Source organism: Ochotona princeps, chromosome 25 (assembly GCF_030435755.1).
Source record: "Ochotona princeps isolate mOchPri1 chromosome 25, mOchPri1.hap1, whole genome shotgun sequence".
Taxonomy (NCBI): domain Eukaryota; kingdom Metazoa; phylum Chordata; class Mammalia; order Lagomorpha; family Ochotonidae; genus Ochotona; species Ochotona princeps.
The window spans coordinates 20,567,536-20,591,861 of record NC_080856.1 but is presented as its reverse complement, the minus strand read 5'-3'; the positions used below and the strand labels follow the sequence as shown (position 1 = coordinate 20,591,861).

The 24,326-nt window shown below is 43.5% G+C and overlaps 1 protein-coding gene across 1 annotated transcript in view; it reads left to right on the top strand.

Moving 5' to 3' along the window:
* TBXAS1 (thromboxane A synthase 1) overlaps window positions 1-24,326 on the top strand; it is a 157,728-nt gene that overhangs the window by 23,906 nt on the left and 109,496 nt on the right. The window contains exons 2-3 of the mRNA XM_004594473.3: window positions 12,558-12,651; window positions 15,168-15,220. Of these exons, the coding sequence (XP_004594530.2) occupies window positions 12,558-12,651; window positions 15,168-15,220 (147 nt within the window). The remainder of the gene's footprint in view (window positions 1-12,557; window positions 12,652-15,167; window positions 15,221-24,326) is intronic.

Sequence of the window (24,326 nt, the reverse complement as noted above, 5' to 3'; positions counted from 1 at the left end):
CTGCTGGTTGTCTTCATGCAGAGTGTGTTGGGAGAGGGCTGAGGTTTCCTTTGCGATTGTCTGGCCATGGTGTTCTGCTCTCCACTGAACCAGAGCAAGCAAGTTGCGTAGCATTTGATCCTGGGTCTACAGGGACTATTCTTAGGAATTAAATTTTCCCAGCAGTGGCCCAGGGCCCATGATGGCAGATGAGATCATTTCAGGTACACCACCTCTTAAAATCTGTCATTGTTAAGTGCTTATTTTTTTTATTAGACCTTTTTATTGTTTATTGCTATTCTTTTCCATGATACAGTTTTGTAGGTAGAGAGATTTCCTCTTCTCTCTCCACCTTCTCCTTCTGCGTTTTCCCCTCCCACTATTTTCCCCCATCTTCTCACAGTAGTATAGTCCTTTAAAGACAGTCACAAGTTTAATATTTTTCTATTTAAGTATATCATGACACTGTAGATATAGACAAAGGTAGAAAATCTAATATCAAATTGTCAAGGTGTATTTTTATCATTACTTTTTCTTTACAGAAATGGTACTGACTTGTGATCATAACGTAAGGTTTGCTTGTAAAATAATGCATTTAAGTTGATTTAAAGGACATTGGCAAGTAAGTCAGAGAATGGATGACTTGCAGATATAGCAAACATTTTACAGATGTTGTACACATGCCTGGTTTTAAACGAGTGAGGTCTTAGTACGACTTGAGACTTGCTGATTTCCCTGCACCGTGAAATTAGGATAAAAATTGAAAAGCTAGTTAGCCGTCTGCACTATGAACTCATAAGCTGAATGACTTGCTTTCAAATTTACAGGGGCAGTCGTTTTGGCATAGCAATTAGGATGCCACTTGGGATGCCTGCATGCCATTTGAAGCACTTGGATTAAACTACCATATTTTAGAGGCCAATGTTGTGCTGCAGCAAGTACAGTCACTGCCTATAGTATCGGCATCCCAATTGGGTGTTGGATTTTTTACAAAAAAATTATTTCTTTTTATTTGAAAATAGATTTACAGAGAGAAGGAGAGAGATGTTTTCCACCTGCTGGTTTACTCCCCCAAATTGTCCCAACAGCAGCGACTGAGATGTCTGAAGCCAGGAGCCAGGAGGTTCCTCTGGGTCTCTCATGTGGGTGAGTGGCTCCAAGGACTTGAGCCATCCTCTGCTGCTTTCCCAGGAGCATTAGCAAGGAACTGGACAGAAATGAAGCAGCCAGAACAAAAAACAGCATGCATTTCGGATGGCAGCACTGCAAGGTGAAGGAATAGCCTGTTGCTGCCACACTGGTGCGTGGGCATTGATTTTTGTCTCAGCTGCTCCACTTTCAATTCAGCTACCTGCTAATGTGCCTGGGAAAGCAGTGAAAGGTGGGCCAGGCCCTGGGCTCCTGTAACCCACACAGGAGACACAGAAGAAGCAGCTCATGCTCTTGGCTTTGACCTGGCCTGCTGCAGCAGTTGCAGCCATTTGGGGAGTGAACCAGCAAATGGAAGATCTTTGTTCCTCTGTGTCTGCTTCTCTCTGTCTGTAACACTGACTTTCAAATAAGAAAGTGCCAAAGTTTGAGTCCCAGGTCTACTCCTAATTGCAGCTTCCTGTTAATGTGCACTGTGGGAAGGAGCAGGTGATGACCCAAATCCTGGAATCCCTGCCAACCACCTGGGAGACTCTGACTGAATTCCAGACTCCTGGTTTCAGCTCGGTCCAGCCGCAGCCGTCATGGGTATTTGGTGGGGATGGGGGTGAGGGCCAGGAACGGAGGTGGTATTGCAGTAGCAGCTGCAAGACCTCTTGATTTCTATTACTCTGTGTCTCCCTGCCTTTCAATTAATAAACAAAGGCAGTATTTTCTGTAAAGTGTTCTTCTGTAAAGTTGCTGCGTGGGTGGTTTGCTACTAAAACTTGGTTCCTTGTTGTGCGAGTCAGGGGCCGGGCTGTCCCCTTCTGTCTAAACCGGAAGCCGAGGCCAGCTCGTGTCTTCACCACAGGCACTTCTCCTTTTCCGGCACACTTTAAAATAAAGTCAGGATCTGTGCACAGCAGTAGCTGAGTAAGGACCTGCAAAGATGTCTGTTCTACTCCTCGTATGGTAGAGGGATTTTGAAAATTCAGTTAAGGATCTAGAGAGAGAGAAAGGATCCAGCCAATCTGGGTGAGCCCTACTTGCAGTCACCCTTTCAGGAGTGTCCTTAAAAAGGGGACTTAACAGGGCCCAGCACAGTAGCCTAGTGGCTAAAGTCCTTGCCTTGCATGCACCAGAATCCCATATGGATGCCGGTTTGTGTCCTGGTGGTCCCAATTCCCATCCAGCTCCCTGCTTGTGGCCTGGGAAAGCAGTAGAGATGGCCCAAAGCCTTGGGACCCTGCACCTACATGGGAGACCCAGAAGAAGTTCCTGGCTCCTCTTTTCAGATCAGCTCAGCTCTGGTTGTAGTGTCCAATTGGGAAGTGAACCTGCAGGTGGAAGATCTTGCTCTCTGTCTTTTCTTTGTAAACCTAATTTTCCAATAAAAATAAATAAGTCTTTAAAAGTTAAAAAAAAAATTTTTTAAAGGGACTCGGCAGTAGTCAGAGGCAGAAGGTGGTGGATTGGCTGCCAGCAGAGATGGAGCTGCTATGGCTGCCAGCCAACAAGACATGGCACAAGCGCCAAGGCACTTCCCCAGACCCCTCAGAAGGATACAGCCCAGCTAACACCTTGACTTTAGACCAGTGAGACTGACTTGGGACTCCTGGTAGCCTGTGTCTTGTGGTTGTTCCAGGGGAGTACCTATTACTTGCCTCCGTTGGTTCATGGCTACATCACTCCAGTCTCTGTACCTAGTCATCACAGCACCTGCTGGGAATGGGATAGGGAAGAGTAAGCATATTTCAAATAATTATACAACTGGCCATGTCTCAGAGGTTTCTGGCCTGAGCAATTGGTGGCTTGAAGTTGCAATGATGAGGCAGAGCTGACTCGTAAGCAAGGGATTTAGGGTGAACACAGAAAATCAGATTTCAACATGCTAAGTTTAGGATGCCCAATAGTCTATCATCAAGCTAGCAATTGGAGAAGGAGGAGTAGAGTTTGATGGAGGAGATGGAGTTAGAGGCAGAAAGGTAGGATTGGTGACCCCGTAGGTGGCATTTAAATACTGATAGCAGGGGAGGAGCTGGCGAGGACACTGAGGAACAGCCTGGAACCAGGAAGAGTGATGTCGTGGGAACAAAGAGGGCACTGCTGGGAGCAGGAAGCCTTCGTCTATATTAAAATGCTGTGGGGAGATTGAAAAGGATAGCAGGAAATGATGAGTGACCAGATCAAAACCATCAGTGACCCTGTGAGGGTCAGGTCAGTCGCAGTGAAGTTGTGAGTACAGAAGACAAGCTGTGGGAACAGGCAGAGGAAGAACTGAGATTAGAGGAGAGTGAGCCAGCTGCAGACTGCAAGGAAACTACTGAGAGAAAAAAGAGAAAACTAAGGTTGAAGTCAAAAGCCTTTGCCTTTTTCCTTTAAGATGGAAGGCACTAGAATATGCTTGTATAGTGATAGGAATGATTCAGTATAAAAAAGAAAAGAAGCGCTAATTACAGGGAAAGAATCATTGAGAATAATGAGTAAGATGGGCAGGGGAGCAGAAGTGAAGGGATTGGTTGTAGATACATAAAGACTCGCTTTCCTCATGAGCATCAATTCATTAGTATCTGTTGTTATTATACATTTGGTTTCTTAGCAACCTGCCTTTGTTCTCAGCAAATTCTCTGCATGTTCTCATGCAGTGGTTTATCCCCAAGGTCCTCGCCAAGAGGGCAGGAAAGGACAGGTCACAGAGGGAAAGGACCACAACACCTGTTTGAAACGTGGCTGACCTGCTTTCAATGCTGACACAATCACTCAACAGCATTGCCATTTGCATACATTATTTAACATCTCCAAGCTGTGCTTTCCTATCCCATAACAGCAGAATAACACTTATATCGATGTTTATATGAGCATTGGAAGGTTTATACAACACAATGGACAGAGTCCACGAACACGGGAAATACGAAAAGTTGTTAGAAATTGCAAGAATATCATGCTGGTATTACTCCTGTGTATCGTATAAATGTATGATGCATCTTTCCAGTGTTGTGAGCGAGCTGTTTTCAGGCTAGTACCAGACGTGACTATGCTTTGTGGTGTGTGTGCTGCTGGGGGAAGAACTGCACAGCAGCCAGATTCTCTTGCATTTACTCAGCAGTTCTTATTTTTTCCCCCCACAAGAATGAAGGTTGTGAATGATTTTCTTTTCCGGGCTTTTGGGGACAAATTCCTCCCTAAATGGAAGGGCTAGACATAATTGAAAAACAAAAGAAGTTGCAAAAAACAAAAAGGATTGTGTTGTCAATATGTCTGTCCCTCTGAGAATGGCACATTTCATATTCAGAAATTTCCTATTAGACTGCCATAATCAGGCAATAAAAACACTACATTTCAACATGTGTGGATGCGGCTAATAAGGTACTTAGAGGGAGATTTATAGCTCTAAATGGAACCACTGAAAATAAGTGAGCTAAATTATTAAGAATAATCATTAGCAAACTGAAAGAAATAAGCAACATCAAAGGACAAAGAGTTCTTGTAAACAACAATGAAGATTTAAACTTGGAATAGAGGAAAATGACTGTAATCCAGTTAAGGATATGTACCAGAAGTCTACAGCAAAATTTCATGCATGATTTTGAAACATTACTTGCTATAGAGTCATATGTAAGGGGAAAAAAAATTCTCGTTTTCATGGCTTCCTTTTTACACTGGACTAGCGGTCCCAGGCAGTAAAAATAGGAGTAAGAAAGTGAAAAATGAGACAAAAGGATTAGACAGAAAGGGATCTGGTAGATGTTCACAAAATATAATTGTCAACATTGGAACTCAGAAAGATTTCACATAAACTTGCACAACTAGTTGGAAAGTTTAGAACGATCATCCACTGCAAGAAGGGCATTGAAAAAGTGGTGCTTCTTCAAGTGAGCGGTATTGGTAACAAGTACATGTAAATAGGAGAAAGACACTCTTCTGGGTATGAAATAATAAAATGTTACTGAAGGTCAGAGAGAACAGAATCAGTGAAAAGATATGATGCCTTCATGAATAAAAGCACTCACTATTGCAATAATTCTGACATGATCTAATTAACGCAATTCCTGAAAAAGGTCAACAGATTTCTTCATTTAACTAGACTAATTCCAAGTCAATATGAAAAAATTAGATCATAAAATTAGTTTTTAAAGTTACGATAATTAAGGCCTGGCCATAATGGTTCGATTGACTAATCATCTGTCTTGTGAGTGCTGGAATCTTATGTGGATGCCAGTTCATGTCCCAGCTACTCCACTTCCCATCCAGCTCCCTGCTTATGTCCTGGGAAAGCAGCAAAGGATGGCCTAATTCCTTAGGAGCCTATACCCTCATGGAAGACCCTGAAGAAGCTCTTGCCTCCTGCCTTTGGATCAGCTCAGCTCCAGCTATTATGACCATTTGGGGGGTAAGCCAATGGATGGAAGGTTTTTCTCTCTGTCTCTTCTTTTCTCTATAAATCTGCTTTTGCACTAAAAATAAAAATCTTAAAAAAAAAAAAAGAAAAAAATAAAGCCATAAGGTCCAGTGTGGTAGCCTAGTGGCTAATGTCCTCTCCTTGCATGAACCAGGATCCCATATGGGTGCTGGTTCACATCCTGGCTGCCCCGTTTCCCATCCAGCTCCCTGCTTGTAGCCTGGGAAAGCAGTCCAAGTTAGCCTAAAGCCTTGAGACCCTGCACTCACATGGGAGACCCACAAGAAGCTCCTGGCTCCTGAGTTCAGACTGGTTCAGTTCCAGCCATTGTGGCCACTAGGGAATGAACCAGAAGATGGAAGATCTTTCTGTCTCTCCTCTCTAGATCTGACTTTTCCAATTAAAAAAAAAAAAAGTTACAGTCATTACAATGGTGAAGTATTGGCACAAGTTAGACAAATGGATCAAAATAGACTCCAAGCTGTATGATGGAAGTGGCATTATAGATCAGAGGGAAAAAGAGGGTAGGGTGGTAAACACAATGTCTCTTGGCTATTCCTTTATGAGTATCATCTATCTCATCAGGATCCCATTGAGATATCTATTTTTTTTTAAATTAATTAGTTAACTTGAAAGCCACAGTGACAGCAGTAGGGGGAGAGAGCGCAAGCCAGGTTGGTATTTGGAATGCATGTAGTTTATCATCATTTACTGCCTTTCCGGGAGCATTCACAGGGAGCTGGTTTGGGAGCAGAGGATTCAGAACTCAAACTAGCATTCCAGAAGGGGATGCTGGAGTTGTAGTAACACCAGCCAAAGACACCTATTTTTATGAACGTCTCTCATCTCTCACCATAGAACCTGGCTCAACAAACCTCCTCTTGATTTGACTTCTGAGAGTGTGAAAGGAAGTGCCCTGAGCAAGACACTGAATCCTTATTCTAGAGCAGAGGGAAAAGCCTGCCATTATAAAGGGAATGAACTTTCTTGTTTGCAGGATGTGTTTTAGTAGAGAAAAGCACAGATGAGCCCCAGGGCAGGTTGGGGGCAAGGTCCTGGGGTGGGGGGGGAACTGTACTTGAGGATGATAATGGCAGAGCAGAGAGGCGGTGTGATAGAAGGGCAATTGAGAGACCTCACACTTAACTCCAAGATTTCTCCCCAGGGTCACCTGCTGGAAGCACAATTTAAACACTTTTCTCTCCTTGTGGTTTCTCTCAGTGTGGGTATTGGTGTGAGGAGGAGTGGGGTAAGGAAGTAGGCGGCAATGGATTGCCAAGTCAACTACCAGTTATTTCCTAAAGGATTGGAAGCCATTCAGAATTCATGTACTCAATTTTCTCTCCATGCTCCGGCATGTGAGTGAGGTCAGCTTGTAGTTACCTATCAGCAGCTGCTGGCTTTCCAATCAATTCTTCACTTAGCTGGTGCAGCCTGGTTCTGCCTGCCACTGAGACAGACTGTAGCAGGAATGAATGGTGGTAGAGAGTGAAAAGGAAAGGAAGAGAAAGGGAAAGGAAGTGGGGAGGGGAAGGGAAGAGGATGAAAGGGAAGGAGGGAAAGAGGGAAGACAGGAAGGGGGAGAGGGATAGAGACAAAATGGGGGAGAGAGGGGGAGAAAGGGAGGGAAAGGGAGAAAATATTTTTGAAACTGGAGAAGAGATGGCGAAAAAAGTTCTCTTTCTCTACTGATAAAAAATGCAGATATCAAGGTACGTTAATTTTGCCTATCAAATTAGGAAAGAGTTTCATGGGAACTTTTGGTGAAATGGACACACCAACGGTGGAACGTAACTGGAATAGACTTTCTGGAAAGCACTTGACATTGCGTACTAGCATTTAAAACCAGTGACTCATGAGTTTCAGGACTGGAAAATTTTCATGTGCAAAAATCTGGAAAATCCTGATGTTCAGAAATGTTCATTGTAGTAACATAACATAAATTAACCAAAAAAATTGAAAACATCCTAAATATTTAACAATGGCGATGGTTTAGTAAATTGTGGTATGTCCATAAGAGGAATGTAGCCATAAATATTCATAACGGATTAATAAAAAAGATTGTATTTGCTTATGTTAAATGAAAAAGTACTTTGAAGAACCCAAATAAGAGAAATATAAAACCATACAGAGAACATGATCTCAGCTATAAAAAAAAATACACAGAGAGAAAGTGAAGAAGAATTACAACAAAATGAGAGTAGTTTTTCTCCATGAATGTTCTAGATTTTCTTCCAAATTTCACAACATTTCAAGCAGGATCTTCCGGAAAGCAGCAAATGTCATGTTCTGCTCCCGTTTCTTAACAAAATCTTTTGCAAGTGATTAAAGCCTGCCTCTAATTAGGCTTCTGATGTAACCACAACTTTTTCTGGAGCTTCTGGCAAAGCCTGTGAGAACCATCCACTGATTAACCATAGGAAAGGGCTTCTCTTCTGCAGCAGAGAGCAGGTGTTTGACCTGGTGCTCCCAAATTTTACTGCCCTCGGATCATCACAACACCCCAAGGAAGTGTCTTTGACTTTCAAAGAAGTAAGGGGCTTCTGAAATCCTCCCCCCAAACAGCTCCCCTAGTAGGAATTCTTTGATGGTGTGGTGGTGATGGTGAGGGGGTAATGAATGAGGCAGTGAGCTGGCTGCTCTGCATCCTGGAAAAGCCAGTTCTTGCACTGTGTCTTCAGACACGCCAGGCTGGTGAGCTGTCTGTCGTTGAACTGGTTCCCTCTTTGGCTCCAAGCCTCAAGCAATTTGACCTTAATACATGATTCAGCAAAGTATCCCCCAGTGTGTTGTGAGTGGCCACTCTGGCTAAACAATGGACTTTCCACCCTTGTTGAATCCATTCAGAGGGGAGCTTTTGTTTTGAAAAAAACAAAATATTGGGAAATTTCCAACCTTTAAAAATCGATTCTCATTTTGAAAATGATCTGTATGGTTCAATTTGTTCCAGAATGGACACTAATTTGCACCATCAGCTCGGTGGGATTTTTTATCCTATAGCAGTTTGGTGGGACTGCTCTAGTTGTGAAAATAAACCCAGAGAAGGCAACCTGAGGCTACCCATACTTCCCATTGTCATTTTCTAACTTAAGTGTCCTTAATGTAAACAATGACAGATGTCCGTGATCATAACTGGGGGCACATTTGCATCCATTCCCAACCAAGAAAAGCTGTTCTACCACAAGGGATGAATGTAAGGACTAGATACTACCTGCATCTCACACTAGCATGGCAGCCCACCTGCGGCTTCCTGGATGGCACAGGACTTAATGATACAATTTGGCATAAAATTTTTGATATGTTGACAAATTTTTAAGGTAACAGATTTTTTTTAAACATCTTTTTAAGAAGGTGGTACTGGGTGTAGCAGGTGAAGCTGGCTAGAAGGCCCACATCCCATGTTGGAAGGTCTGGATTTGAGTCCCAGCTCTGCTCCCAATTCCAGCTTCCTGCTAATGTGCATCTTGGAAGGTGGCAGGTGCTAACTGAAGTAGTTGTGCCCCTGTAACCCATATGGGAGACCTGGTTTGAGTTCCTGGTTCCTGGCTTTGGCCTGGCTCAGCCCTGGTTATTCCAGGAATTTTGGGGAATGAGCCGCTGGATAGAATATCTCTGTCTTTGCCTTTCTTTCAAGTATATAAATCAATTAAAAATTTGAAAATTGTTTTCATCGACTGTAGAACTCATTCATGGGTATTTCTGGGGTATCACTTTCCTGTGGCTGCCAAATCAAAGCACCACAAAAAGGAGTGGCTTAAAACACCATGTGGGATTTACTGTCTCACAGTTCTGGAAACCAGAGGCTGAAAGCAGGGTGTCGGCAGGCTCTGTTCTCTGTGAAACTGGTGGAGAGAATCCTTCCTTGCTTGTTGCTGGCATCAGCTGCCTTCAGAGTCACTTGATGTTCTCTGTGTGTCTTTGTACCAACGTGAACATCTTTTAAAAGGCTACTAGTCACTCCTCATCTATATTTACAGGATGCTATTCCCAAATAGGGTCCTGGTCTTTTGGGGGATGATATAGTTCCATCTATTTCACATGATACAACAGGGGGCAGCACTGGGGATCCTAGGAGTACAAAACAAGGGTGCAAAGAAGGAAGTGAGTGAGACCCATGGAGCCCACTGTGGGATTTTTTCCCATAAATGGGGTAGCAATAGCCTTTCCTGTGTATTTGGTAGCAGGGGCTCAGTAACGTTGGCAATACTTAACCAATTCCCAACTGTACACACTCAGCTTCTATATTTGGGTCCAATCTGCAAAGCGAAGTTTGTGGTTATCTCCAGGACACTCTCGGCTGGTGCCATATGTTTGAAAATGTCTGAATTTTGTGCAGAGACACACGAGCAGTGTTTTCATAAGTGGAGTTACATAATTTGGGGATGGACCTGCATACTAATTAGCATGTGTAATTAGGCACCAACTTCTTGTCCTTTAATTAGATAATCAAGAGAGATAATCACAAAATTAAGAGGTAATTACATGGCCCAAGATCTACATATTTCTTTCTCATTAGAGAGTACATTTAGAAAAGAATTTAAAAAACGCTGATGAATAAATGAAGTAAACACTAGATTTAAGGGTGTTAAAGAAAATATTAAGTGGATTAGAAAAACTCATTTGTTCTTTCCTCATGAGTAGAAGGGAAACTACTGAAAATACCATCTATATGGAAGAATAATTCTCCCAACTGTACCACCAATTTTTAGTACATACACTAATGAAAGAGAGGTTGGTGAGACTTATCCATGCAATTCACACAGGGCCCTTTAACATGGCTGGCAATTCCACTTGAGCATGAACTTAAGTGTGATGCCCTGGGAAGTCATGCAAACCCCATCATGCCCTAGAGATGGAACTCTTTAAAGAGGTAAGAGTCTGCTGCCTACCTCTGCTACTCTGTGTGCTTTTCTGGTGTGGCCGCTTTAAAAACATACCCATTGCTTTGAAAAACAGGTTGTTCCTTGAACGTTATTTTCTTGAACGTTATTTTTAAAATATTTATATATTTGAGAGGCGGGTGACAGAGAGAGAGGGAGAGATAACAGAGAGAAAGGTGTTCTATCTATTAGTTCTATCCTCGTGGCTGCAACAACCAGGGCTGAACCAGCTCAAGGCAGGGGCCAGGAACTCCATCCTGGTCTCCCCACGGGCAGTGGGAGCCCAGGAACTTGTACACTCATCTTATGCTTTCCTACATGAGTTAGCAGGATGCTTGATCAGAGGCAAAGGAGTCGATACTCAAACCAGTGCTCTGAAATGGGATGCCAGCACTGCCAGGCGAGGCTTAAACTGCTGTGCCACATGCCAGCTCTGACTGATGTATTACTTTATTTAAAGTATATTTGGAAGGAAGAGAGAGAGAGGAGTGAGCTTTTCTCCTTTGGTGTACTTCTCAAATGCTTTCAACAACCAGGACTGGATCCGATTAAAACCAGGAGCCAGGAACTCCATCAAAGTCTCCTACATGGGTGCAGATACCCAGGTCATCAGCTGTTGCCTCTCAGGATGCGATTGCTGGTGGGATGCTGAATCAGAGGCAGAACAGATGGAACCTGACCTAGGAGTGTGGAGACTTAGGATGTGGGTATCTCAGGCGAGAGCTTAACCCGGCGTACCACCATACCCTTCCCCAAAGTGTCTTTATTGTTAGTGCCCCTTGTTGGACTGTAAGCATGAAAGGGAAAAGTCGAAGAATACAGTGAACATTCTACCTTTCTATTGAGGAGTGGTTTTTTCCTCCTCTTGGAGATCCAGACTGTAGTGTAGTTCTCTATGTTTTTCCTTGCTCCGAAATTGTGATTTGGCTGATCTCTGCATGATGCTAAACACCCAGTTTGACTCATTAATTTTTCTGAACTAACTGAACTTTTGACCTAATTGGCTGGCTGGTTAGGGATCGAGGCCACATGTCTAGGTTTTTCTAAGCTGGTTCTGACTATAACTGTGTTATCCCTCTGTTCCAATAAACTGCTGAAATATCCTATAACTCCAATGTTTTGACAGCCGCGCTGCATTTCTGAGACTGCTGCTTTCTCTTGGCAAGTGCCACAATAACCAGTTGGGCCGTGCTTACTGGTTTGGGGTTGAAAAATATGGTTCCCATATGGTAGCAGGCTGGGAAGCAAAGGCTTTAAGAGGTTGTAAGCAACTGGTGATAGCTTTCCCCTCCATGGTGTGCTTTGGGTCCTATTTTTAATTTGCTTTTATTAGGCTAAGGAATGTGGGAAGAGACAAATGATGCACAAAGAGCTGGGACCAGTCTGGACAAAAGGCTGCACCGAATTGCTTGGGGAGTTTATTTCCTACCACTGCTAGCTTTCTGCCTGGCCTTCTGAGCAATTGCTTGTGACAGAGTTGGGGCAAAGAAACCGAGCAAGGGAGAGGTGTGTTCTTAAAAACATCTTACTGGGGCTGGTAGTAAGTTAAGCAAGTTAAGTTGTTGCCTGGGTAGCTGGCATCTCCTATCAGAGTGCAGCTTCCAGCCCTGGTCCCTCCACTTCTGATCCAGCTTCCTGCTAATATGCTTGGGAGTAGCAGATGTTGGCCCAAGGACCTGGCTTCCTGATTTGCAGGTGAGAGACCTGGATGGAATTCCTGGCTCCTGGCTTTGGCCTGGCCCAGTCCCGGTTGAGGTGAAGATTCGGGAGTGAACTAGAGGATGGAAGATCTCTTCCTCATGCTCTTTCGTTTTTTCCTTTGTCCTCCTCTCTCTGTCTCTTATTTCTGATACAAATAGATAAACACAATTAAAAAACAAGCCTATAGTTTATTGATGGAGATTCGAAGCGGGGCAGGGGAGTGGTGGGCTGCATATACCACTGCATCCAGGTTTGTGGACTCCTTGATCTCAAAGCCATTATTCCCTAAGGAAGAATTTCTCAGCTCCTGTTCTACTCACTTTCCTCTAGGCCTCTACCTCTCTTCCATCTTTAGGTGTAATAACTGGAAACTTCTTCTGTCCTTATTTTCAGAGAGCTCAGTAATTCTACTCCTAAGGGGAACACAAACTCCAATTTTTCATTTTTCAATTTGTTTCCCCTTGCAGGTACTCCACGTCAGCGTTCTCACGCTTGGAGAAGTTGGGCATCAGACACCCCAAGCCCTCTCCTTTCATTGGAAACCTGCCATTTTTCTACCAGGTAAGAAAGAGATGAGCCATGCCTGGGGCCAGCTTCCTGCATGACCATGCACTCTTGGGCAGGTCTCCCATGCCCTGTGGGGGCTGTATGTGGAGACCTGGGCGACCTGATGAGCCTTTCTCTGCTCGAATGAACTCATTAGTGAAAGTGATCCATTGTTGCTGTGTGAAGTCATGTCATCCATTCACTCATCTCTTCACCCCAAACCCTGAGTGTCTGGAAGCACACAAGGCCCTAACATGCCCAACTAGGAGTTATGAGAGGCCTCCAATGAGCCATCATGTAATAGCGTGCAACTTCAGAAGGGATATACACTACTACTAGATTGAGGGGCACAGGTAGCCTATAGTCTTCCTTCAGAGAACAACTCTGAGAGCTGGAACTACCCGGGGCACTTCCCAAAGAGGGCCTAGTGGTGCAAGGGTGTGGGCAGCAATGTATATGGGTGCTCCAACATGAGAATCATGGTGTAAGTCACCCAGTGTTCTGGAGCTGAACATTAGTGAGCAGTAGGGAATGCAGCTGGGAGAGAGAGGTAGACCAGATGACTCACAGACTGGTGAGCCAAGAAAGGATCCTCTATTTTATCAATCTGCTTGAGTACAAGAGGGATCTGGAAATGGGAGATTGCTTGCAAGAGACACAAGTTCAGATGAAGGCTAGAGAATCCAGCTACTGCTAAAGTCTAGGTGAGAAGGGCCCAGGACTGAGGGCAGGGTGGTAATGTTAGCAAAGAGAAAAGGAAGCTGGAGGCAACAGGAAGGACCCTTGGGACTAATTGGATACGGAGAATTTAAGGCAAAATGAGTGCATGTTTTGAGCTAGGATACAGAGAGAGTGACTGTGGGGGCTAACCGGAGGAAAAGGCCAGAAGGGGTAGCTAGCTAGTTAGCAAGAAGGTGGGTTTTGTTTTAAGCATGTTGCTTTCGATTTCCCAGAGTGACATGCAAGTGGAAATGATCAGCAGGCATTTGCAAAAGTAGACCTTATCTCTTTAATTCTTTTTTCCCCTCACATTGGGTTTTCTCTGCTGATTCACGGGACACTGCCACCAGCCCCAATCAGGAGCCCCCAGATCCTGACAAAGGCAGGAAGGGCTAAGGGGGAGACTAATCTTAATAGGATGCCTTTCATATCACTGTAGGACAGCCCCGCTCCTGCCCCCGCCCCCCGCAAGAGAGTCAGGGCAGCTATTTCTGTCCTTTCCCTCCCTACTTCTCGGTTTTCTGTTCCTTTTTACGCCCATCACTCCTTTTTCCTTTGCTGTAGTTTCCTTCTTGCTATATTTGTTTATTGTTTATTTGAAAGGCAGAGTGATAAAAACAGAGGTCATCCACCTGCTGGTTTACTCCTCAGATGGCTGCCACAGCTAGGGCTGGTCCATGCCAAAGCCTGAAACTCCATGTAGGTCTGCTACTCCTGCGTGGATGACAGAGGTCAAGTGCTTGGGCCATCTCCATGGCTTTCCCAGGAACATTAGCAGGGAAATGGGTCAGAAGTGGAGTAATGGGGACTCAAACCAGCACTCATAGAGAGTGCTGACAAGCGAGTGGTGAGTTAACCTACTTTGCCATAATGTCAACCTCGATTTTTAGATATTACATACACATTTTAAAAAATTATTTGTTTTTGTTGGGAAGGCAGATTTATAGAGAGAAAGATCTTTCATCTGTTGATTCATTGCCCAAACGGCTGCAATGGCCAGAGCTGAAACAATCCAAAGCCAGGAGCCAGGAACTTCTTCTAGGTCTCCCGTGTGGGTGCAGGGTCCCAAGGCTTTGGGCCATCCTCTATTGCTTTCCTAGCCTATAAGTATGAAGCTGGATCAGAAGTGGAGATTTCAGGACCCAAACCAACACCCATATGGGATCCCAGCACTTGTAAGGGGAGGATTAGCCATTGAGTCATCACATTGGGCCCTTATACACACATACTTTAAGTGCTGATAATCTGTTTGATCCTTTACAGCTGTCTAAAACCTTTGATTGACAGTATCTTTTACAAAAATATTTGCTTAATTCCCAGATTCTAAACATTATACCTTCAACTCTTTTTTAAGTTATTGTTTGGGATGGGAGGGTTGATGTTCTAGCAGAGTGAGTAAAGCCACCACAGGTAAAGCCGTCCCCAGTGACGCTGGTCCGGGTCTTGACTGCTCCACTTCAAATCCAGCTCCTTGTTAATGTGTCTGGAAAAGCACTGGCGAATTCCCCAAGTGCCTGGGTCTCTGCACTTATGTGGGAAACCTGGAAAACGCTCCTGGCTCCTAGCTTCAGCTTGGCTCAGTCTCAGTCTTTGTGGTCATCTGGGGAGTGAACTACTGAATGGAAGATCTCGCGGTCTGTCTCTCCTTTTCTTTCTCCCCATATGTAACTATGTTTCAAATAAAATAAAATTTAAAAAATATATTGTTTCTGTAATTGTGTTCTTACTCTTTCAGATCTTGTTTTTCTGTATAAATGAATAACGGAAATTTTGGTGAACTTTGTCTTGACTGTGTGCTGTATTTTTCTCAGGGATTTTGGGAAGCCCACAAGGAGCTCAGAAGGCTATATGGACCTCTGTGTGGGTAAGAGGGAAGTTCAACCTCTCCACTATAGATTCTTCTTTCTGTGTGTTGTACTGATGTGTACGTTGGGGTAAGGATAAGAATGTTACATGTTTGTATTTGTGAGGGCCACGAACAGAGTCCCCAGACAAGGTTCCCAGAGAAGGGACACCCAAGGAGGCAAGGTCAGCATCAGAGTACACGTCCTAGATGGTAACACTTTGGTGAATCAAATGCCTTCATCTCCTCTCATCCCTGCACCAAAGGGTATGTATGCTCCATTGGGACAATGTCATGGCCCTCTATGTTTCAGGGCACAGTCTAATTTGTCCTGGCAAGCCATGGCAGGTCTTTCCCCATGAACTTCCTTGCTGGTTCAAACTGCAGAGTGAAGTTTACTGCCCAAAGTATGGCTATATCATAAGAGTAAAAGCAGGTACTACTAGTAATTATCCAACAACAAAAACGGTAAGTTAAACTGTCTTGGGGAATCACCCTAGTTCTTGGTCATGTACAAAAAGACAGTCCTGTCCTTTGTCTTCCTGCGTTTTCCCTTTTGATGTTACAGTTGGTCTCCTTTGCTGCTAAAATTCCAGAATCTGGTGAGCAAACCCACGGCCAAACCATTTGCTGTGTTGGGACTGGGCAGATGTAAAGTGTATCGATTCTCAACCTGTTGTCTTTCCACGCTGGCCTTCTAATCATTTTAGTCTGTTTCCACACAGCATCTCCTCAGCCCCTGGGTGATTGTTAGTCACTTTATCTAGACTCTGGGGTCTGGGGTAACTTCTTTAGGTGTATTAAATTCAGTTGTGTTGCTAATTCACATCTTAATGGAGTCCAGAGCTTTGAGAGCCCTTTTGTCTACAGCATCTGCTGCAGCTCTTTCCCCAGGGCTCAGCTCTGATTGGCTTCTACCATCTGTGGACACAGTCCTACCCAGGTCACCGGCAGCATTGCCCACGATCATCTGCCTACTCTTCTATTTTTCACATAGCCTTGGAAAAAGTAACAAATTTTATGAGTTTATCATTGCAGTTGTACAAATCACTCAGTGGCACAAACAACAATGTATAACACACTATGTCCCTAGCACTGTGGGTCTAAGGCTTGGTTGGAGGCTGGGTGTGAAAGCCATACTTGGCTAGAAGGCTCTGCTGGATTTACAGATGTATCTGCTGGGGAAGGGGTCATCTGGGGCAGCTTGGTTCCGTGTGCCTCTCGTCCTCCTTGGAATACCAAGCTTGTCAGGGCAGGTTCTTCTCATGCTGTAGACCGACTTCAGCGAGTGAGCCCAGCGGTGCAAGAGCATTGGAAGTTTCTGCTGTATCAGAAACAGCCTCTTGATCAAATGAGGGTACATGGCCAAACCCGAAGTCAGGGCGAGAGGCACACAGATCACCATGAGGCCAACACGAGTCTCTTGGACAAACCTGAAATTGATAGAGCAGGGAGGGATACTGTTCTGATGGTCAAAGAGGCAGGGCTTCTCTAAATAACAAGCAACTTGGTCTCACTCTAAAATCTCTTTTCACTTGGTTCTTATATGTTTCCCTCCTAGTGCGTAGTGTCTGGCTTTAAACATGATGGTACTGAAGGGAATGAACTGTTTGTCTTTCTCTTAAAAGATCTTGTCCCCACTCTCCCTTTTCTGTAATCCCATTCTGCAGCTCATTTGCCTGACTTGGAAGACTTCTTTGTTTCTTGGATGTAGCACTGATTCTGACTGAAGCATCATTAGAATCAGACAAAATCTTCTCAGAGTTTGAATTCTAGGAATGCCTTCCCTTGAGTACTTCTTGTACAGATTTTCAGAACAGAACCCTCCGGTGTTTTTAAATGCCAGATGAGGCTTTTAAAGGCCACTGTTTTTAACGTGTGTGCGCGTGCACACACGTAAGAGGAAGAGGGGATGGAGAGAACTGGTTTCCTTGACAACATGATGTCCAATCAACTTATCTCCCCGAACTTTAAGTTAACACAATTTATCCTTTCATTTCAAGAATATTTAAATCAAAGAGAATGATCTCAAATGGGGTTGTAGAGATCAAAACTGCAGTATCATCTCTACTCTTTGTTCCCACCTCTGGTGTAAAGGGAAGAAGAGAAAGGTGATAGCATAATTTCTTCATACAAAGCTATCAACTTTTTCTCCTTTAGGGAAAAAAAGATTGTCTGTAAAATGCTAACTTCTTTTTAACCATGCTCACTCCTGGATTTATAGACCAGATGGTAATGAGCAGGTTGATTTCAAATTCTAAATATTATTTTCTTACTGCTTACATCTTAGCAAAATAGTCTTCACTAATTGGGAATGTCAAAGATGGACTATGTTAAAGGAATAACAATGCCCCTTCTTTTAGGAAAAAAATTGTTTTGCTTGAAATTACATTAATTTTTAGATAACTTTTATCATTAGGAAAGAAAATCCCAGCTTGATCCTCTTAAAAGTGATGGTAATAGCCTAATCGGTGTCTGACAAGTGAAGCCCCATATTACTGGCGCCAGGTAGAGATCCATGGGGACCCTGAGTGACAGCACAGTGTGACTGTCGGGGGACATGTGTGCAGGGAGGAGTCCCCACTGCTCTGGGCCTGGAAGACAAATATGGTGGCTATTTAGGTTCACGATCTGGTTATCATTACAGCAACACAACCACAGTTTAGGGCCCAACACTGGAAATCTGTTCGTTACCCCTTTTCTCTCTTGATCCACGGGTTGATAGCATCAGTGTTTCATCATCCGCACTGTCATCATTGCCACCACCATGACTGAGGACCGAATGCCTTCGCCAAGTAACTCAACATCCTAGCCCACTTCTGGCGCTGTGTAAATAAAGCTACACAAGGTGTTGCTGCCTTCTTTGAACATGAGTGTAAAGTGGGTGGACTGGTGTGTACATCTATACAACTTCCGTTTATAGCACTTGATTACAATTTACCTGAATCACACAGAGGTACCACTGATCATGTGTGTGGGGAAAAGAAGGCTTACTGCCCTAGACAACCCTCGTCAATTGACAGCGACTTGCTACCTCCTTCAGCCTGAGAATGACCCCACACAGGATCTGTACTTCCTCCCAAGTTCTGCAAGATGGTATTAACATATCGCCATGCAGTAGTGATTGAATATAAACTGGATGGAGATTATTTCCCTTGCAATTTCTTGTTGACTTTATTGACTAGTAGGTGCCAATCATTTACTATAATACTATTGTAACTCCTTACAGATACTTCTAGTGTTCTACTTCTGCTCACCAGCAGCAACTAAAGGCCTTACCCAACTCCTTTTCTCTTTATCTCATCTATCACTCAAGGACGGAGTCTGTAGTTCTGCTTTTACTTGGCTTCGTCTTGCCTTCTTGTTCCCACATCGCGTTAGTTTTGATCTCTAGTGGAAGCCTCCCTCCCTCTTGTTGAACTTGATTTTCTAGTTTGCTATGCCCATCACCTACACTGCTCCATTTGGTAACTGGCATTTGCACCACTGTCTCCCTCCATGAAGGTAGCTTTGCTATGAAGCCTCTTCTACTCCCAACAGAATACTGAACTGGCAGTGCGCAACACGACCTTGCACATAATCCATAAAGTTCCTGCAAGTACACAGAGCAAAGTACTCCGACTCCCACATGAACCTCTTGTTCTTCACTGAGGCAACTTCTATTCCCAATTTTTTTTTATACTCTCATGGGTGATGAATGCTTGGTTTGAATTTTTCATTAATAGTTTCATTAATTTGGAGCATTGACCCATTTCAGTGCATTCATTCTTGTTAAATGCTGCTCTGTTTTTCTCAATATTCCATTATATGAGTGTATCCTAGTTTTCAAAACAAGTTCTCAACCGAACATCCTTTATTTTAATAAACAACACTGCAGTGAGTATTCTCATGTACACATTGTAGTTCTCTTGTGTGAGTAATGTCTGTGGGATAAATTTCTAGGTCTGGAATTATTACATCAAAGATTATCTGCAGTTTAATGAAAAGCACTAAATTGCTCTCTCTGGGTATTATATCACTTACATTCCCACAAGTCAGTATGAAAACACTGAGTCCCTCACATACTTGCCATGAGAATGTATGGGAACAATTTAAAAACTTTATCATTGGATAGTATACTGCTGTGGCTTAAATTACTTTTTGCAACATTATTTATGTTATTTATTTGAAAGGCAGAGAGATAGAGTGCTTCCACCTGCTGGTTCACTCCCCAAATCTCTGCAACAGCTGGAGTTGTGACAGGTGGAAGCCAGGAGCCAGGAGCTCCATCTGGGTCTCCCATGTAGGTGTCAGGGACCTAAGTGCTTTTGCCATCACCTGCTGCCTCCCAAGGTGTACACTGGTAGACAGGCAGCTAAGATGGAGAGTGGATATGGGACTTGAACCTGGATATCCCAAATAAGATGTGGACATTCTAAGTAGCATCTTAACCACTGAACCAAATGCTATCCCTTCACCCCTCTACGCCTCCCACACACTGCAGTTTTGATTTGCATGTCTCTAAGTGCAAGTTTGGTCAGCTTCTCATTCATTAAAAACCTATTGGGTTTTGTTTTCCAAAGACTTCCCTACTACTTTTCTGTGGAGCTATTCATCTTTTCCCAGTTTATTTGTAGAAATTCTAACTGTTAGAGAACATGGTCCTTTTAATTTCATGTTTGTTGCAAGTATTTGCTCCTTTTATTCACCATTGTCTTTGCTTATGGTTTTTTCTTGCCATCAGAAAACATCTATTTGGTTTTGCTTAATTTGTTTTAATGGTATCTTTGTATCTTACTCCAAAAAGACTTCCTCCATCCAAGATATTTTTTCAAGATTCATTTATTATGGAGCTGACACCATGATGTAGCAATCTAATTCTCCACCTGTGGCAGCAATATTCTGTATGTGTGCTGGTTCGTGTCCTGGCTGCTCTACTTTCCTTCCAGCTCGCTGCTTATGGCCCTGCTTATGCTTATTTTTAGGAAAGCAATGGAGGATGGCCCAAGTTCTGGGGCTCCTGCACCCATATGGGAGACCTGAAGAAGCTCCTGGATCCTGGCTTTGGATCAAGTAAGCTCTGGTTGTTGAGGTCATTTGGGGAGTGAACCAATGGATGGAAAATTCTCTCTCTGTATGTTTGTGTGTGTTCTCTCACTGTAACTCTGCCTTTGAAATAAAAATAAATCCTAAAAAGGATTTATCTTTTTTAATTCTTTGAAAAGCAGATTTTTACACAGACAGAAGGAGAGGCAGAGAGGTGTCTTCTGTCTGCCTATTTATCCCAGAATGGCCACAAGTATCAGAGCTGAGATGATACAAAGCTAGAAATCAGGAACTTCTTCTGGGTCTTCTATGTTGGGTTCAGTGTCCCAAGGACTTGAGCCATCCTCCTCTGCTTTGCCAGTCCGTAAGCAGGGAGCTGGACCAGAAGTGGAGCAGCCGGGACATCCATCAGCACCTACATGGGATGCCTGCACCGCAGGTGGAGAACTAGCTGACCACCACAGCACTAGCCCCAACATTTTCATAGTATTTTATGTTTTCATCTGAAATTTCTGGATGTATTCAGGAATTTGAGGGTAAGGATGGGGTAGGGATGCACTTTTGTTTTTTTCCTGGATAGTGGTGTTCCTTCTGGAATCCATTTTGTTCCAGCTGATCTAAAACCCCTGTATCATTTACTGGTTCCTCTTTGTATCTACGACCTCTCTGTCCCACTGTACCACTGCATCACACTGAATATGCTCATTTGGATAGCATGTGCACAGATCCTTCTATCTGGCAGCAGAAGGGTATTCCAAGAACATCACTATAAGGTATCAGAACTTGAATTAGCCTCATTCCCAAAGAAACTTGGGTGCCAGTGCTGTGAAGAAGCCATCAGTGTAAGAGGCCAGGTACTTGGCTTCAAAGTTCATGCTGCAGTAGTGGGAGGTGTTGTGTGTACCTGCAACCCAGAGGCTTTCAGCACCATTTCTTATTTAATTAGTCATCATGCAGTGAGGAGGCTAAGAACGTTAGAATACATGTGGAAGAGTGTGTGGTATCAACAATGAAAATAATAAGGTTGTTCCAATACTTTCTTAAGCTCAGATTTCATGGCACCGTCCATTTGGAGGGCTTGTATTCCAGAAGTGAGTAATAAAGTGTGAAAACTTCCCACCCAGGGACCTTACCTCTCGAGGCTATGTGCTATGTAAGTGAGACTCAACACAAGTAGTGAGATGGCTTTCCTTCCTGCAGTCAGATGGCCATGCCCCAGTCACTTGTGGGAGTCTCCCCAACTCACAGCCATAGACCAAGGGCACTGGAATTTTTTAAAAAGGATTTATTTATTTTTATTGCGAAGTCAGATATACAGAGAGGAAAGAGACAGAGAAGAAGATCTTCTGTCCAATGATTACTTCCGTAAGTGACTGCAAAGGCCAGTGCTGTGTCAATCTGAAGTCAGGAGCCAGGAACTTCCTCCAGGTCTCCCACGCGGGTGCAGGAACCCAAAGCACTGGGCCGTCCTCAACTGCTTTCCCAGGCCACAAGCAGGGAGCTGGATGGGAAGTGGAGCTGCCGGGATTAGAACTGGCGCCCATATGGGATCCCGGGGCGTTCAAGGCGAGGACTTTAGCCGCTAGGCCACGCCGCCAGGTCCTTGGTGCTAATTGTTAAACTGGACTGAATCACAGATGTTGGAAATGGGTGGAATTCAAGCCACAGTGGCAGAAAAGTTTCCCAGTTGGGGCCACTTAGGAAGCTAAGCTTTTGCTGAGGCAATGGAGTATAAGCCCCGAACGCTGCTTGTTTCCTACGTGTTTGAGCTCAAATGTGGCTCAGTTTTAAGAGGCCTAGATAAATTTAAAAATATGTTATGATCATTGAGACAATGTAACACTGTTAAAACAGTGAAATTTAGTGCAGAAATCCTAAAGCATCCTAAGCTAGGGGGCCAAATTGAGCTATAGTTGGATCCTCCAACTTAGTGAAGGTTGTCTTTCACAGAAGTGGTAGAAGCAAGCTGAGGAGTGTCAAGTTCAAGTAATGCTAGTCTGGCACCAAAATTAATGTGAGCCCTGTTGGTTTGGATGACATAATTATTGAGAACCATTCAGTCAGTTAAATATCAATATTCTCGCTGGTCAAAAGAGATTAATCACTGTACACTATGCCTCTAAGAGCACATTTTTAAACAAGCGGAATGTATTCAACTGGATTGCATTTAGGCGAGACATTATTTTGTAAAAGAGGGTGCTGTGATGTAATGGGCAGCTTTCCAGGAAGCTTTTGGGAATAGAAAGACTGTTGTTCAAACAATCATCACTAATCCGTGCATATTCTAAATATAGATAGAATTATCAAGGGAGCAATTGTCCTCAGGTGAATAAGCAACTTAGATGCAAAAAAAAGTTCTGTTTCATTATTTTGAATTGACACATAAATAGTTGTATGTATTTGTGGGACATAATATGATCATTAGACCCATGTATACATAACTATTGATCAAATCAGGATAATTAGTATTTCCAATATTTTGCATTAAAAAATGTATTTTGAATGGCAGAGTTACAGAAAGAAAGAGAGAAAGTACTCGGACCATCTTCTGCTGCTTCTCCAGGCACATAGGCAGGGAGCTGGATTGGAAGTGAAGCAGCCGGGTCTTGAACTAACACCCGTATGGAATGCCAGTGTTGCAAGAGGTGGCTCAACCCCTGACGCTACAGTCCCATTCCCATCCATATTTTTTAAAATACTAATTTATTTTATGAAAGGGAACATGGCAGAGAGAGTAAGAGATGGAGAGTAAGGGAAACCTTCCACCTGCTGATACTCTTCCCAATGGCCATAGCATCCAAGTCTGGGCTAAGTTGATGCCAGGCATGAAGAACTCCATCCATGTCTTTTATGCAAGTGGCAGGGTCCCAGGCACATGAGCAGGGAGCTGGATCAGCTAGGACTTGAATCAGTACTGTAGTGTGGAATGCCACCATCACAGGCGACAGCTTAGCTATGGTTCAGGTCCCTAGCTCCTTTCTAAGCATCTATTATTTGTGTTAGGAATATTCGAACTCATCTTCTAAATCTTCATAAAATAAATAAAAACTTGTACTCTGTAGCCCCCCTACTGTGACTAGTGCCCTAGTCCTGCATCTTGGTACCAATTAACCTCCCTCCACTCTTTCCTCCCACCCTCAAGTGACCACTGCTGCATTCCATTTCTGTAAGATTGACTTTCCTTAAGTCAATCTCACATGCGTGTGAGTGATTGTGCAATGTTTTCCTTTCTGGGCCTGGCTTATCTCACTCAACACAATGTCCTCCAGTCCCATCCATGCTGCTGCAAATGACAGAATCTCATTCTCTTTATGGTGAAATAATATTCCATTATGTTACTAAACTACATTGTCTTTATCCATTCATCCCTTGATGGCCATATAGATTGATTCCTCATCTTGGATACAGTCCCACTTTTCTGTAATGAACTTTTAATAGTCTCTTCATGTTACCTGTCACTCTCATAAGCTCACGTTATACCAGATGGTGAGTTGTTTTAAGTTTTCATTCTTCCTTTAGATTTAAGACCATCTCATTTCCTAAAATCTTGATCCAAAGACCCTTTTCAAGCTCATCTAAATTTCTAAACTTCTAATCTTATTTTTTATCTTATCAGTTTCATAACACTTGTTTATTATTCACTGTTCTCTGCAGCAACATATAGGTGACAGTGGTGCATATTTTATTTATTTGAAGGGTAAGATCTCCTACTAGGTCTCCAACCTAGATGTTAGGGATCCAAGAACTTGACACTTTGTCTGCTACCTCCCAGTAGCATTGGAAGCAGAAGCAGGAAGCCAATGTTGGAGGCTGGCATACTAAGGAGTAGCTTAACCCACTGTGCCACAATGCCTGCCCCAGCTGGTGCATATATGAAGACCACTGCTATCCAAAATTTGGGACTCAAAAAATATCTGGAGCCCACATTCACTTCCTCTTGTTTTGCTCTTTAACAGAGCAAAACAGCTTATAACAGAACACTCAGGTTAAAAGCCCAGGTTGCTAGCATCCCAAATAGGCACTGGTTTGACAAGGCTGTTACACTCCCAAACCAGGTCCCTTGCTAATGTGCCTGGGAAAGCGGTAGAAGATGACCCAAGTG